Source organism: Schistocerca cancellata, chromosome 2 (genome assembly GCF_023864275.1).
Source record: "Schistocerca cancellata isolate TAMUIC-IGC-003103 chromosome 2, iqSchCanc2.1, whole genome shotgun sequence".
Classification (NCBI taxonomy): Eukaryota; Metazoa; Arthropoda; class Insecta; order Orthoptera; family Acrididae; genus Schistocerca; species Schistocerca cancellata.
Window position 1 is genome coordinate 741,304,907 of NC_064627.1, and position 17,856 is coordinate 741,322,762.

Sequence of the window (17,856 nt, forward strand, 5' to 3'; positions counted from 1 at the left end):
TAGTGAGTAGATTTTTTATCCATCCAATTAAATTATTCTTCAGAACATGTGTTAGATGACATAACCCACTGCCCAGTGTGATTATTGGGTAATTTTGTGATAATTAGGTAATTTTGCTTTTTTATTGTGTTTTTTTTTTTTTTTTAAATAGAGGATCCATCATCCTCTGGAGTAGGTTGACATAATTCAAAAGGTGAGGGCATTTTCTGACCAAAAACAACCTTGTAGGGTAGAGACCTATGCTTTAGTGGATTTTTGAATTGTATGCACTCACAACATATTGTAATAGGGTGTCCCAGTTATCGTGGCTACTATTTATGTAATAACGTAGCATATGTTCTATGCATTCTCTTTGTTCTGCCATTAATTTGAGGGCACTAATTCGTAACTTCTTAATGTGCCGTAACCGACATGGCTACTTAAACAATCTAAACATAAAGTTCATGCCTTAGACTGTTGTTATTGCTTCTGGTGTGCCAAATTTCAGTAGCCAGTGATTATTGTAAGTGTGAGGCATTGTGTTACTTATTGGTTTGGTACAGCAATCATCGCCAAATAACATAAAAAATGGTCAATTATGGCTAGTAAATAAAGGTTTCCCTCTGGTGTTTGGGCAAAATGGCTGAGAACATCAAGACCAATTGATTGAAAATGTTTCTCTGCCTCATGCAGTCTTTGTAGTGGTATTCACTGATGACAGCTCAGCTCTTTAAGTACAAGGGATGCAGTTCTTTAAGTAGTGGTAAACATATTTGTTCCTCTGTGGCCACCACCAATTGTCCACAAGTGGCAATCCACTGCTCATTGTCCAATGTGCCCAGTTGAGATGGAATCATGGGCTTGCCTCAACATTTCATCCTGTAAACAGGCTGGTGCAATTATATGGTGACCACTTTATATTTACTTGTGAAGCAGTCTGTCATCAGATCTGAACTACACGTGTTTTGCATATTGCTCACAATCAGGGTTGATCGCCTGATCTCTGTGCTACACTTATGTGCTTATTCCGATGCATTCTGTATTGCATACTTTGTGACTTAATCTGTCAGCATTACCATGAAACTTCCCGAGAAGATGCACCACCTCAAAATTGAATTCACTAAGCTTTGTGGCCCAGTAGGTTAGCCTACTGGTTGGATCTTTTAACCCAGAAGCCATTTTAGAGCAGCATGATCTCTGGTTACCTTAAAATGCCTCACTTACAGAAAGCAACAAAAATACATGATACCAAAAAATAGCCCCAGCATTTCCTTTTATGTGGTTGAATAGTTATTTTCTGCTTTGCTTACATGCCTGGATGCATGGGTAGGGGGTGTTCCTTCCTATCCATACCTTAGCTCTGGACACAACCAAGGGCTTAGTAGCTTGAATCACAAGATAAGATAAGCTGTATTTCATGGTCTAGAAAAATGAGAACTGAACTCATGGGCAATAATTCCTGTAACAATTGGAATACTTCCTGACAAACTGGAGTCCAGTTGAATTTTCCACTTTTTTTTTTTTTCAGCAGGCATGTACAGGGTTGTGCTACGTCTGCAAATTTTGGATTGTGTTTTCTATAGAAATTTGCAATCTCAAGATATGATTGTTCTTCTTTTACTGTGCTAGGCAGCGAAAAATTTTTTACTGATTACACAAGCCAAGGGTTGGTACTTACTCCATTCTGGCCAATGATGTGACCTAGATAGCTGACTTACAATACAAAGTGACACGTTTCTAACCTAAGAATCAGCCATGTTGCATCCAACCATTCATATACCATGTGCCTGTGGATGTCCGAGTGTACTATTCTAAATGAATTAAGCAGTGCTTTATTTTAAGGCCCTGTAGAACTCTGTCTAAAGAGGGTTGGAAAGTGACCTGCACATTTTCCGGGCCTACAGGCATCTGACAATAATGCAAGTGTCCAAATGGGAGCAAAAATGCTGTTGTAGGCCGCTCCTCTGGTGCTACTTCTAATTGGTGGTAGTTGCTGTGTAAATCGAAGGTGGTGAAATAATGAGATTGCCCCAGATTGTCTAGTGTCTCTGTGATATTACGCACTGAGTATGCATTGGTGATGCAGCAGAACCTATACAAATTTTTCCCATCTGAGGACTTGTTGGGCACAATTTCTACTGGGACTGACCAGGGGCTAATACTCTCTTGTATTATTCCATGTGGGAATTCTGAGTTGTACCAGAGGTTTATCTGGTAGTGGTCCAGGCAGGTTTTAAACAGGCCTTCATATCCTTCTAATAGCTGCATACTACTCTCTCACATCCTTTCAGATGCAACACTTTTCCGCTCATTGCAGTTAAATTGACAGACTGTCCCAGATTCTGGTATTCTGTATTGAAATCCATTTCTAATTCATCCTGTGAAACCTCTAACTTAGCTATCAAAGTTCCTTTTGATAGCTGTACCTCCTTTGAACCAAAATTATCTATACTGACGTGAACTACTTGGCTACCATCTAGCTCTTGCACATATGACAAACTATGCCATACAAAACATTGCTCCCGACCCAGTACTTCGTTCTCTGGTGAGTGTTCTACCACACACACAGTATTAACTAGCAGATGAGCACTTATGTTCATCCAGACCAGCCTTCCTGTACCTTTCGGTATCGTATCCTGTGAACTGAGTCTGAGAGACTGTCTACACACTTTAACCAGCTTACCCGATGTCTGGAGATTTCCTTGCAATGCTTCAGTTCTTTTAACTGTAAAACTGAGACAGAATAGTGTCCTAAGCAGTTCTGCTGTGAACTGCTACAGATCAACATTAGTGCGATGTTTACTCAGGAAGTCCAGATCCAGAATGATGCTGTAGCTAACTTCCACACATGTTCAGAAGTTTCTCCCTTCCACTTGGAAATCCAATCATGCGGAACTGAGAGAATTCACACTTTTACCACCCACACCACTTTACCTACAGCATGATGGGTTCAGATTCCTGTACTCAATATACTCTGGTTAGTCATGGATACCGATAATCCTCTATCCAACAACTTCCATGACTTTCCCTTTATATAACCAAATAGACAAATATCTGCATTGATTTTGCACCAGAATGTCTCATAGTTGAAGTTACTGGGAGCATTGCACAGTGGTCCCACCACTGCCTGTACTGATCAATGCAGGAGCTTGAATGTTACACTGAGTCCACTGTCTTAGTGCCTGTGGACATTTTTGTACAGAGTATCCCACTTGCTTGCATCTCTGACATTGTGGCTTCATACAGAAACATTGAATGTGGCCCGGAGCACCACTCCTATAATGAACAATCTCTGCATTAAACACTGAACACTTCTGTGTTCCTCTAGTTACAGAATCAATTTCAGTCAAAACCACTGTAGTTGCCACTGTTTTGTCAAGGGTTCTCAAAAACTCCATGTGTACTTTCCATGATATTTCAGATCGCAAGCCCCAGAAAAATGCATCAGGTGCCCATAGTTCTGCCTCCTGCAAAGTGCCTTTACTGGCATGGTCATCATTCATTAATTCATATGTATTGACATAAATTTGTCTGATGTGGTCCACAAAACTCCCTGTTGACTCTCCCTGCTTCTATGCTACACCTTTAAGTTGGTCACGATAGTACCACGAGGTATTCTTCTTCCTGTAACAAACCATTAACCCTTCCTGAAAGTCTGTGAAGGACTAAGCAACTCGCAGTTTCTCATTACATGTCATGAATGTCGTAGCATCTGCTACCAGTCTTAAGAGAGCTAAACGTAACAGTTGTTCATTACATTTTGTGGACATAAGCAAACTATCCATGCATACAAAAATATCTTCTCCAGGTTTACCAGAAAATGATGCCACCAGTGAGGCCATACCAGCATCAAGGATAGGTGAAGATATGTCTGAAGATGATTCTTTCTTACTTTCACCCTTCAAATGGTTCACTTCTCTGCACAGAAGTTCATTGTCGGCTCAAATCTTACCTACGTTGTTTAGATGTTGAATTGTCTTTCAAGTTGTTGCTTTCTCAGTGACAGCCATTTTGCTCAGCACTACCACTACATGCGTATAGTATGCCCAAAATAGAAAGAAAAGGACAGACGCAACAAGACAGGCCCAAAATAAAACACTTGTTGCCAGCACTTCAAAATTTACACTGAACACCACTGCTACTCACCTCCTTCTCTTCAAGGCTCCTGTGGAAGACCATTTCCGCTCCAGAAGTGCTTGTGATACCAATAGTGTAACAATGGCGACAAAGCAGGTAGGACTGCCAGGGTGTATACGACCCGGGAAATCCGGGGAAGACCCGGGAATTTTTCATTGTTTTAGCTTTCAGTTAAATTTTTGTAGTTTTGATTGCAGCATTGATTCTCTAGAAAAGAATGTTATTGTATCCTGCTACTGGAGAATGATAATGCAGCAATAAAATATAAACGAGAGGGAAAAAAATAAAACTTTAGTGGCAAAGGAAATGTGCAATTTACAACAACAAAACACCGTGCACGCACAAGCGTCTGCAAATAGCAAAAATATGTCAAAGGCCATAGGGCGCAGACTGTAATTCTTCGTAACAATAAACTGCTTGCGATGAGCATGACGTCACAACTGTTCACAGTAAGGTTCGTTTGACCAGTCGCCAGCGGTCTGTTGCGCATGCGCATTTGACTCACTTATAAGCAATACCTTCTCCCGCTTCCCGCTACTTGAAGTTTGGCTGTTACCTGTATCGGTTGTAGCAGCAAGCAGCCAGATGCAAACGAGAAAATTTTTTCTCGCGCGCCCTGGCTGCCAGATTCGCGCTTGCACTTAGTTGTCCGAGTTGTAGTGGGGAGGGGGCTAGTCTCCACGTGACCCATTTTTACGTTAAGTGATTTCGCTGCTTCTCTTTGTGTACAGCTCCCGCGTCAAATGAAAACAAAATGGATTTCTGTGACCAGGAGCTATCAAGTGAATTAAAATACATTCATATAATTACGGAGGACAAAAATATATTATTAATTTCAGTTTTCCTATTTTATTTTATTTCATTTCCAAGTTAGTAGCAGTCAAGCATTAATCGCCTTGCAGAACAATGAAGTTATTTTTCTAAGTTTGCTAAAGGAATTTTGCTTTATTAATCTTTCTGCTGAGGCAATCATTTTATTTGAAACTAAGTGTTTCATTCTACAGTATTGGATAGTTCCAACTGTTCGCTGAATTTCAAGTGCACGTTATCATCGTCTGTCATGTATGGCATTATGCCATAATAAAGAACCAAAAATGAGATCGTAGAGTACTGGTACTCCAAGAAACTTTACATCCCAAAAACCATGTGTGAAAGCTTAATATCAGATGGGACCTACTTCATTGTGAATCTGGAAAAACCCAATTTGCGCTTCAAGGCGAATTATGTATTTTAGTATGGTTTACGAAATTCCGATGCTCTTTGGAGTATCCTCAGATGCCCTGTTTCTTTTATTGTGTAATGTAAGCTCTCTTAGTGCTTTATACACACGAATATGCGGGCCTCCTACACCACTGTAGTTGCAGACGGACAATAATGCCTGTTTTCTGGCAACTGGTAAATCAAACCTATTTCTAACAGTCTCCGGATAGTATTGCGAACGGTAGTTAGAAAAGCTTTACTTTCAAAGTAAATTTCTTTTTACTCGAGATGATATATGTTACGTGTGAGAAAGTGGGATGGATTTCTAAATCACAGAGCGTTCGAAACTGAACTTTTTGAGGACCAGCCACTTACAAGAATTTCGAGCCGAGACATTTATGTCATAATTTTAAATTTACTGCCACATTTGTGTGATGTATCTTAAAGTATAACACACACAAAAAGATCAATATTATATGTGAAAGCTTAGCTGAAACAGGCTGTGCATTATCAGATAGCTCAGCTGTGATGACTTGCTGACAGGCTAGTCCTTGTGGTTTGAATCCCATTTCCACATGCTGACAGTAAGAGACCAATATTATATGTGAAAGCTTAGTTTTTCTTGTAGATATACGGTACTGTGTACATGTAAACCATTAACTTTTCCTCCTGTGTGTTTGCATGTAACCAGTGATCTTGCTATTTGCTGACTATAACACGTGTCCTATGCTCTGAATAGCTGCTGTCATCAGCTGGCAAGATCTCGTGGCTTGAGATATGACTCGCTTACAAAAGGACATCGCAACCTCGGTTTCAATGCTCCGGAAACTAACGCGCTGTGTGTGGTGCAATTAGAATTTATACTTTTGTAATACAAAAATATGCAGCGTATATGTTGCTGCAAATCAAAGGTCTTTCCAAAATTTCTCTCCTTTTTTATTAAAAGTCTCTCCAAAACTTCTCTGCCCCGCCTTTTCTGTTTTTTCGGGAAGTTCTACGCGATTGTATAAAACATTAACTATTCAAAGGGTTGATAAGTTTTACGGTTTCGAGGGAAAATCTACGGAAAATCTGCTGTCACTTAGCACAGAAAAAGTGTATTTCCGCTCGGGAAAAAGCATATTTTTTAAACGGGATATCCGGGAGGAATCCGGGAATTTTTTTTTCCTTGTCCCTGTATACACCCTGACTGGGCAAGTGATTCTCTACTTGAGTTGGTCAATGGAGTGAGCGAAGAAGGCAACCAATCAGTTGGTAGAAAACTTTATCGTTATACACAAGAGATGATCCTCAGACCCCAGCATGCTGATATGGACATGTTGACACAGATGTTCCCCATGGATGATAGTGGTGGCCCAGCTACCACAGCACACTGGTGGATGGTGGCTAATGACTGCAGGGTGGCGACCCGGCATCAAGGTGATGTCCCTGTGCCTGGGGTGGACATTCAGGCAGCGATTGTCGGTCCGTAGCCTGGTGAGGGCAGTGAAGAAGTACAGTATCAACTGAAACAGGCTGTGCATTATCAGACAGCTCAGCTGTGATGAATTGCTGACAGGCTAGTCCTTGTGGTTTGAATCCCATTTCCACATGCTGACAGTTGTGGAGAACCCTGTATTGAGGCCACGTCAGAATGTTTCAAGCAGGGTTGATGGCCTGGTGTGGCATAACCGTTAGATGGTCAGTCACATGGCGCATGACAACCATCTTGTTGACCCACGGAAGCACTAATTATGGAAGCTATGTCTCCCAAGGCCGCTGAGCTGGCAGGGCATAGGACAGTTGGCTGTGGCCTGGCTTTGGTGTTTGGTCTTTGGTGTGGATTCAGTTTTTCGTGTGTGGTCTCTGCTGCCATACATGCTTGAAATGACATCAGGTTTTATTGAAAGCAAAAAAGGACACAAAAATCAGCATAACAAATGATTTTTAGCAAAGAGTATGTTCTGTATGACAAAGACTCAACATGTCAGCCATCAGCAATATTTGTAGTCGAGGGACAATATTGTGAAAAGCACTGTATTGGATATGAGTAGGTATGGTAAGAAAATGTAATTGAATGTTGTCTTTTAGCATCCCTAAAGAGGTCAGATGATCGAGGTAGACTTGTGACTTCAGCTAACTCCACAACCGATAATCACATGGATCACTGGGAGGCCAAGGATGACCAAAATGGTGGCTCAGTACGTAATCCTCACCAAACAATATGTGCAAGAGATCTTTCACATGTGTAGTAACATGGGGTGGAGCACTATCCTGCACAGAAGTTGTACCTTTCAGCAGAAGTTTATCAGCCAGGCTAGGGACGATATGATTCTGTGACATATAGGCATACCTTTCACCTGTCACATTAATGATTTTTCATGCGGTGCCACCAACGTGTTGCTGTCCAGCACTATCTGTTGGCTGGTGTTTGCTCATGTTTTTGGTTTCAGTAAAACCCCATGTTATTTCAGACATTTGTGTCAAGATTTACCTCTCTCCCTACATTAATTTGTGAATTAGTGCATTTTTAAATGTTAACTGACTTTTGGGTCCCCCTGTACTTATACACCCACATTTGTGAAAACAGCATTTTGAACCACATAATTAGCAGCAGCTGCTGTCTTTAATTCAATTTCAATTTGGTTGCAAGCAGGTGACTTAATTCGAGTATCACTTGTAGAGACCTGCGGACCCACCTTATATATCAGCCAGCCTATAGCCTTTAGATATAATCTTCTGGTGCTTCTCTCTTTAGGCACACATTCAGCGAATACTGTGTAAGGTCCAACATCATACTGTTCAGAGAAATTTTCAGTAGAGCAGAAATTTTCAGTAGAGCTTTGTACATTTTGCTGGTGATGTTGAGTTTCAGTGAAGGTTGTAACTGTCACTTGCTCCTTATGTGAAGCTGCATCAGGACTATCTGTCACACATGGAGTTCAGTAGCCTTGTTGGACAGCTGTGTGTCCTCCAAACGTCATTTGATAGATGGATTGGTAACAGGCATGTCTTGCTTGTCAGCTAAGTTGATTTCAGCGATGGATTGCCAATATTGTCACGAGTTGACAACTCTATAAATGCTAATGGAAATACTGTGTGGTGTTACTGAAAAATGATTCTGAGTGGGCAATGGTTCCCAGCCTTCACTGTTTTGGCTACCATCCATCCTGCACCCACGACAGAATGCACATGCAGAATATGACTAACACACTGTTAAGCTGTCACCAGGAAACTGAAATATCATCTCAAAATCAGTAAAAATCTGAAGAGCAAATTTTGAATGCATCTTACATGGAATGGTCATTGCTAGTCAACTTCTTATGTTGTTGTTTGCTGCTTTGCTCTTGGATTACTTTGTGTGCTCATGTTGTCATTACTGCAATTGTTGATAAAGCTTTTTGTTTTTGCTTCTTTTTTTCTGGGAATTTCCTGTAGCTTCCAAAACAGATGCACTGTTTGCAACTGATCCTGCACAACTTATACTTAGATCCTCTCTGTTGTATCCTTCACATTTATTGATTTTTTTTTAAATTTCAGTATGCACTTCTTTGTTGTTTTGTAAACTGTTTATCAGCATTTCTATTTCAAGCCACACATACCACTTACCTTTGTTGTTTAAAGGCATATGGTATCTCATGTTATGCTAAGCCCTGAAACGATAGAAAAGAAATATTTCAGAAGGTAGTTTTCTGAGTTTTCTGTTCATAGTTCCTGTCTCTCTATTTACACATTAATTGCACATCAAGTCATGTCTCATACATGTTTTTAGGACAGTGTCGTTTAAGTAAGTACATTCTTTAGTTTATCTATGTTTACATATGTTTTCAGGTTGTTTTAGTGCTTGTAATGTTGATCTTGTGGTTTCCTTGGCATTATTTTGTTAAATGTTATTTGCTCCTCCAGTTATTATAATCATGTCATCTTTTGTTAGTCGAGTAGCCTGTTTTCTGCAGCCACATACTACATCAGACATGAGAGGATCTGGCTTCAACAGACTTCTTTTAATGAATCTTGTTCATTGAGTTTGCGTGCTGTTTTTCACCCATTGCTCTGTATGAGAGAATGTTTTGGATGTGAGTTGATAGAGTGTACCGTACATGCAATTTAAAATTTTTATGGAACACTGCTGTATCTGTAGACTCAGTATTTATTGTGGCACTCAAAACATTTAGTTGATACCTATATGAATTGTCGACTTGCAACTTAGGACATTTACCACAAGCAAGAATGTAAAAATATATATATATCATTTAGTGTTGTGCAAAAGGTTTTTGGAGGCATGCTGTTGTCATCAGTTTGTCTTTTTTCCTTGACAAACACAATATCATGTTCTATGCTTTGTTAAATATTTTGAAGGTTTCTACATCTTCATAATATCACATTTGTTGAGTTCACCACTTCAAAACAAACTAGCCTTTTGGCATGATGTAGACATCAGGCTATGCTATAGGTCAGTTTGTTACTACGATCTTCTAGCCAGTAAATAGCTTTGTGTTGCATCACATTTGTTGGCTTTGCCAACCCTCTATTGTCACCTTTCTAAACTAGATCACTGCTATCTTAAATCACAAATTCAATTCCAAATAAAGAGGAGAGGGGGTAGTTAAAGCCATAGTGATCAAAATTTCAGGAACCTGCACATAACCTGTGAATAACATAAAACATTTTGAGTTTCAACATTTGGAACACGTCACCTTTGTTGATTACCTATGCCTGCCATACCACTGGTTACATGAAATGATGTATTGCCTGCATGTGTGCTGTAGAGCAGTAGTGCCCTGGTTGACACTGCTCTTATCCTAGATTCTAACTCTCTAAGCTTCAGATGGATATTGTTTTGTTCTAACAACCTCTTTGTATGTATCTACATGTGTATTATCTTGTTTGCCTTTCTTCTGTTTTGTTTGTGCCTGGTGTTAATGACTTATATGTTACTGACTATATGACACTACGGATTGTAAGATGCACCTCAATTTTTAAGCAGTCATTTTTTAAAAAAATAACATTTTTGACATTTTTATTATTAGACTGCAAAGCCAAACTAAAACTTAGTTCATAAAACAGAACTGATCTTTAAAATCCTTGAAAATCATCATTTGAACTTTCTTCTTCTTCTTCTTCTTCTTCTTCTTCTACTTCATGGTCATTGTCCTCTTCACTGCCATTGAGATCATTACTTATGTCACACTTCTTGAAAGATTTAACAATAATATCTTCTCTCAATCTAGACCTAGACACACCTTTCCCTCTCTCCCACACTCTGTTAATCCATAATTTCATCCACTGTAGTACTAGCTTACATTCAGTCCTTTATTTGCACTTTTAGTCTTACTCATTTTTTTTTTTTTTGGTCAATCATGAATTGTTTTCTCTGTTTGTGGAGGGCCTAAGTGCTGCACAGCTGCTGTGTTTCATGTTCTTCTGAATATGCTACTATTTTCAATTTATAGACCACATCATATGAATACCTTTTATTTTTTTCCATTATGAAACTAGCTACTATCAAATTACTGATAACACAAATCACTTTCATTTGAAGTTCACTGGCACTGTACACTGCAATGATCCATCATAGACTTGAAAGTGTTGTGGGTTTGTGATGACGGGGCGGGAGGGAGACAGTGTTAGCAAGCTTGTGGATCCCTGCAACTCATGTTCATTGCATCAGTGCACTGAGTTTCTCCTCTTTTAATTTCTTCTCCTCCCTCCCCCCCTCTCTCCCTCTCTCCCTCCCTCCCTTCCCTCCCCCTCCCCCTCCCCAATGCTCGTTGTTAATGGCTGTCACAGCCGACTTTAGAATGTAGTGCTTTTTCTGTTTTGTTTTTAGAAGTAGGAGAAGACAGAGTCTGGAACTGCGAGAGTGAAAGAGAAAGTCCAGAACTGAATTCAGAGAACAGGCATATATTATAAATATAGATGTAAATGATTTAAAATGTAAATAAGTATTTTATATTTTATCTGAAGTCATATTTTGTACCAAGAAGAATGATTTTTTTAGGAAAAATATGCAAAATGCAGAATAGCAATATGCACAAGATCAAGCTGTCTGAATACTTGAAAAGGAAGAACCATTTAGAAAATAACATCACATTCACTTCATTATGACATTATACAAAACCAAAGAACAGTTATCATCCCAAAGGTTCACAGAATAATAACAGTGACATTAAATACAGTGTTGTGGCACAGCTACAGAGTTGAAGCTGTAGTGAAAGTAATGTCAGACATGTGTAACTTCAAGCTACTCTACAGTCTGTCATCACAACTTCCATTACCAAAACATTATCGAACCAAAATAAAACATTCTTGGTGTTCAGTTCTGCTTCTCAGTCTTGTTCTAAAAGTCTGTTCACTTAAAAATGCATAATTACAGCAAGACAAAAGCTGTTACATATGAACAGGCTGTACTGGTTTTTATAATGTTCAGAAGGGGGATCACCATTACCCCAAAGTAAGTGTTAGAAGCTTTCCTTTTGTCTCTACTGACATCTATATTTATCCATTTCTGGTATTGGTAACTGACTTGAAATTCATTTTTAGTGATGTAGCTCACTCTCTTAAGATTATATACTATTTACAGAAACATAAAAACTCATAGATTAATGGAATTAAACTCTCTGTGGATCAGTCTAGAATAGGAGTTCCCAACAAAATTTTCTTGAGGACCCCCTCATCAAGCATGATTGGTACCTTGTCATATCACAGTATCAAGTACCTAAAAAAGCCAAATTAAGAGTCTTTTTATTTGTTTTCTATTGGAAAAAACATTGACGTATTCATTATTGAAAAAATATTGAGTGGCCAAAACAAAAAATCTGTTATCATACAAAATATATTTAATATATTTTTTATTGTAATAGCATCTTGCGGACCCCTCTGGCAAAGCTTGCGGACCCCTGGGGGTCCGCGGACCACCTGTTGACACACACACACACACACACACACACACACACACACACACACACACACACACACACGGCAATACTGGTAGTATTCTCCCGTTAGGTGTAACAGGAACACAGTGCGTTGTGTCAGTCTGCTATCACATGCTCATCCCTAAGGCCAAACTGTGCCTTCCAGTACTAGTTTACGAATTAAATGTAATGTGTGTACTAGGGTGAAAGTGATCATCAACATAAGAAATTCTTTATTCCAAAAGTCTTCTCAGTTTGCCTGCTCCTGTAATAGTAATGTTGGATGCTCTAAATCAAAACACAAATATAAATAGCCATTGAATTTTTGGAACATACCACTAGTACATGTACCTTAAAATGGGGATGAATATGTAGCATTTGCCATCATGAAATTGTGAAAGGAGCCAAAAGATTACGCAAAAGTCTTGCTGATACAATAGTAACTAAGCACTGATGGTATCCATTTTCAGGATTAATTACCATGAGCAGTTTACCCATATCTCTTACGAGTGCAAGTTCTCAGACTACAAGATCATTCAGCTAGTGGATTCTAAGACAGAGTGCTGAAGATCTAATGTTCACAGCTTGTATTTTATTTAGATATGTGGCAGGATTTCTAAAGTGGGATGATAAATTATCTCAGCAACTACAAGTGGGCAGATGAAAATCCTCAAGTGGTCAAGGAAGCAAGACATAGTGTACACTTTAGTATTAACTAATAAACTCCCACTGCTGATTCTTTAAAGAATAAAACTACCATGTATAAAACATTGCATTTCCTGAACTAGAGATCATAAAATGATGTAATTTGGTAGGTACGTTAAGTGGTACATGTAGATTCTATCTGCAAAGTGTGTTGTGAATGGATTTAGTAGTAAAGAAGCAGCAAATGCCTGATGCTGCAATTGTATTGTTTAGTGCAGGAACAGCAAAAATGTAGTAAGTGGGAAACTTTTTTCTTTCATCATTTTGTGTGTGTGTGTGTGTGTGTGTGTGTGTGTGTGTGTGTGTGTGTGTGTGTGTGTGTGTGTGGTGAGGGGGACGGGGTGGGGGTTGAAGAGAGAAAAGTTTCATAAGTATAAGTTTTGAAATTATATGTACAATTTATTGGGAGCCACTAAGTGCTCATTCTGTCAAATACTGGATGAATATAATCCGGGTAATGTGCACAATGAGTTATGGTGCCTCAAGATATGTACATAAGTTAAGATTATAGCTATTAATGAGTAATTCGTGACAGCATTGTATATTCAGTCAATAACTGTATGAAATATTAAAAATCAAATTTTTGTTGCCTCTGGAAACCATTACATAGGCAACTTAAAACTGGGGCTATGCCACAGGTTGGCTTTTGAGTAATACATTTCTACAGGCAGCAATCGTGGGTGATGTGAGCCGTAGCCTTTGCTAGAAAAGTTAACAGATGCTGCTTATCACCAGTTTTTATGTGGCAAATTACCCAGACAACTGAAGAATATTATCCTTGCAGTAAGACAACACATGCTTTTTATGCACAGTGGATACTACCCCATTTTCTGCACCTCGTGCAACAGTTCCTAACATGAACATTTAATGAGAAGTCATTTGGTGGAGAAGGACCAATAGCATGACATCCATATTTATCTAAGTTTTATCTGTTACATTTTTGTCGGTGGGGACATTTAAAGCCATTGACATGTTTCACACTCACCAACAATGTGCACATGTTACAAGAGAGTGCGTGTCCCATGCTCGTGACCAACTCTGAGGGCAGCCAGGTGTTTCACAGGAGTTGGTGTATCTATGTGAAGGGAGGCCAGAGAATGTGTAAGAATGAGTGGTAACCACATTGAACACCTCCTCCTCCTGGAGTAACAACAAAGAGATGCCCATCATAAGACAGAATTATCCATGTGTCAACAAATATTTGTTTCCCTATGTATGCTCTTGAGACATTTTTCTACTTTTGATCATTATTATGTCCTGTAAGAATATGAGAGTTATTTTGTAAACATCACATAGACATTATAGCTTTATTGTTGTATTTTATTATATTGTGTATTATTTTGGTATTTATAGGATGGAGCTCCAAAATATCGATTCCTGAAACATCAGGGACTTGAACCAAGTCGTAAATTTCCTGATGCTCTTATAATTGGCGTTAAGAAGGGTGGAACAAGAGCTCTTTTAGAATTCATAAGATTACATCCTGATGTAAGAGCAGCGGGGTCAGAAGTTCACTTTTTTGATAAATTTTATGCAAAGGGTTTTGAGTGGTACAGGTATGCAATTAATTTCAGTATCCTACTGTAGAGTTAAGACATTAACTTCATGCTTCTGCTCAATTTATAATACTGTGAAAAATACATTATAACTACAGATAATTAAAAACAAATTTAATGAAGGGCACATCCTTATTTATATCACAATATTAACCATTAAGTGGGTGTGCCCTTTTTTATAACAATGAGGGAGCAATGGCATATTTTGTACACCTGTAAGCCTCATATCATCAACTCCAGTGCCCAGTATGACGCTTTAAGAATAAGTATGTGAAACTCAATATGCTTCATCTGAAATGACTCAAAACTAGATAGAAAAATAAAATAATATTTCTTTAAATGAGTTGCTACTGGTGTGTGATGAAATGTGCAAATCATGGGAAAAAGCCTATAGTGTGTCAAACTGGAATATTAAAACTATTGCCTTATTGATAGGTAATAGTTTGTAGTTATCATAAAAGTTAGAATTTTTGAGATTTCAAGGAGGATTCTTCTTCTTCTTCTTCTTCTTCTTCTTCTTCTTCTTCTTCTTGATACTTTTTGAGAATCAAAGTTGTTTTCTAGAACAGTGCCATTCACTCTGGCACTCTATAATTCAGTGAGAGTTTGCTCTTGCTCCAAGGAGCTAGGACCTAAGAGTGGGAATACTCTCTGCTATAACACAATTCATGCAGCTATAAGAGTATTGTTGAATGTGCCATACTCTACATGATAAGCTGAATAAAAAGCAAATAAATACAAGTGAAAAAAAAGACATGGAATAAATGTATTTACAATCTAAATGAGTAAGCTAACATTCAATCACTATAACCAACAAATGACTTACTCCTACAAACACTGTGAAACTAAAGCACAATGAAATCAATGCTGAATAGTTTTTTGTTATTTCCTTCTCCAATGCCTTTGCTTTACCTTGCCCAGTCTCTCAGCGTAGGGAACACAGTTCATCTGCTATTATTGGAATACAGTTTAATTGATTCACCTTTAGAAATGGTTTCAAACAATAACTATCTTATTAGCAATTTTATAGCTGATTTCCATATACAGATCTCGTCCTGTGTGATCTGCAGCCTGCAATTAATACCACTTTTTTTTGCACCAAACGAAAATTGCTGTTGCTACTGTAGCAAAAATGGATTCATTTCTTGCTATTGTTGTCCTATTACTAAAATTACCTACATCTAAATCATGTTTTAACTTACTTTGTTTAACATGCTGGCTTTTATGTCAAGGATTACTGCCTTACACTCATCATTGACAAATTTATTGTACCCTCTGAAACACAGCAAGATGAAATCACTCCACCTACTATCATTCTACTACATCACTCCACCTGCTGTCATTCTACTACTCTTACATAACTAAATCTACACATCTTAATGTGTAGGCAGTATGAACTTGGAACTGTCAAAATGCTTTCCATACAATGTTTCAAGTAATTTTATTATTGTATATCATTGTTTGTGATCAGCTGATTGTAATTGTATACTTAGTTATGATTGAAACATTGTTAATTAAGAGAACTTAGTAATCAAATTTATTACAATAGTATGCTATAAGAAAATTAGTGTGAGTTATTCAGTAGTTTTGAGATGATTGACATCACTTATTAGAAAGGCCCGATTTCAATATTTTCCAGTAATTAAATTAATTTTTCCAGAAACTAATCAATTTAAAAGATTCACAGTTGGAGTTCGACCACACCCAATGTATTTGTGACCTTTAACCCATTATTTTTATTAGATTCCATGATTTGACATTATGCTTTCCTTGCCCTAATTTTTATGAACCAGATAACATATGCTACATTATTCAATCAAGACCTTAATTAAGAATTGGCATGGTTAGCAAAATTTTGAACACAGCAATTTTTATATGTAAAGGTAATGTACCATGTAGGCATGCAGTGTGCTAATGAAATACTGCTGTGAATTTTTATGCATTTCTAACCATCTACATTTTAGTTAAAGACGATCACTTTTGGAACGTAAGGATCATTTACATTACTAAATTTTCATCCTGTCGTTTTATAAGCTAATATGTATTTACTGATACTGCAAAATATCAGTACGCCAGACTGCAGATACAACACCCAAAAATATTCAATACCTACATGTACAGCAATCACTGGGCCAACATCTCTGCATAACTCACTTATTAAACAATATGTAGTCATTTATCTTCATGAACTTTGATAAGAACAATCAGCGAGTAACTTCTGTTCTGGTTGTATTTGAGCATCAACAACATGGACATCTTTTTATTTTTGTCAGTGATCAGAAAGTTTGTTTTCAGTGCCAGTGGCCAAAACCATTCATGATCAACTTGCAGAATGCAGATTTAAAATGTACCATGCACAGTTGAGATCAGAATGCAAGGAAAGAAAACATTTTATAAATCACCTTTACAAGCAAGCAAACTAAATAAATAGTAGAAGTTCTATTTATTTGTTTTATAAATAAAAAGTGCTTTTGCTTGCTTCACTGTATTTTATTTCTCCCAGACACATTTTGCCATTTTCACTTTTAGGCATCATAAGTCGGTTAATTCTTCACATTTTTTGGTTGGCATCTACACTTCCTCTCATCTGGTCACATGCTGGATGTCGCACTACAGCATTATATGTCTCATCAACACAATGAGACATGTGAACTCACAGTAGTTCCATCTTGAAATCACAGTTTTCGGTCAAATATATACAATTAGTGACAGAAGACTTATAATGCATCACTATAATAAGGGCAAACAAGATGAAAAGTGGAAAGGAAAAAAGATCGTAACATAAAAACATGCTTATGTTTCGGAAGTAGAGCTGTATTGTGACTTCCAACATTTGACCAGATGAGAGGGAATGCTGGTGCCAACCAAAAATGTGAAGAACTATCCCACTGATGATGCCTTAAAGTGAAATAGACAAAATTCATCTGGGAGAAATAAAATTCGGCGCAGCAAGGAAAGGCAGTTTTTATTTACAAAACAAATATTTCTGTGCTTGATGCGGAGGATGGCCATGCAGACAAACTCGTCAGTAGAAGTTCTGTTCTTGAGAAGGAAAATTGGCCCTTATTAGATGTAATTGAGTAGAGTAGTATGGCTTTGTATCACTGATATTATGTAAGAAGTTGACTCACTTAATTGGTTTCTTAACTCTGGGCTTTCTGGGTGAGACTCTGAAGCACAATACCACCAACCGGTTTCAACCCGACGTAGGGGGCTCTTCTGGGTGGTTACACCATTGGTCGACTGCTGGTGGTGTCACTCCTGTCTACATAATGGCAGTTTCCTACCGTTATGTAGGCAGGAGTGACACCACCAGCAGTCGACCAATGGTGTAACCGCCCAGAAGATGCCCCCTACATCGGGTTGAAACCGGTTGGTGGTAT

The 17,856-nt window shown here is 38.2% G+C and overlaps 1 protein-coding gene across 4 annotated transcripts in view; it reads left to right on the forward strand.

Moving 5' to 3' along the window:
• LOC126162544 (heparan sulfate glucosamine 3-O-sulfotransferase 2) overlaps nucleotides 1-17,856 on the forward strand; it is a 163,637-nt gene that overhangs the window by 18,028 nt on the left and 127,753 nt on the right. For all 4 annotated transcript variants that reach the window (XR_007535085.1, XR_007535086.1, XM_049919126.1 and 1 more), the window contains exon 3: nucleotides 14,271-14,473. Coding sequence is in view for 2 of the 4 variants with exons in the window: in XM_049919126.1 (XP_049775083.1) it covers nucleotides 14,271-14,473 (203 nt within the window). In the remaining 2 variants the exon portion in view is untranslated. The remainder of the gene's footprint in view (nucleotides 1-14,270; nucleotides 14,474-17,856) is intronic.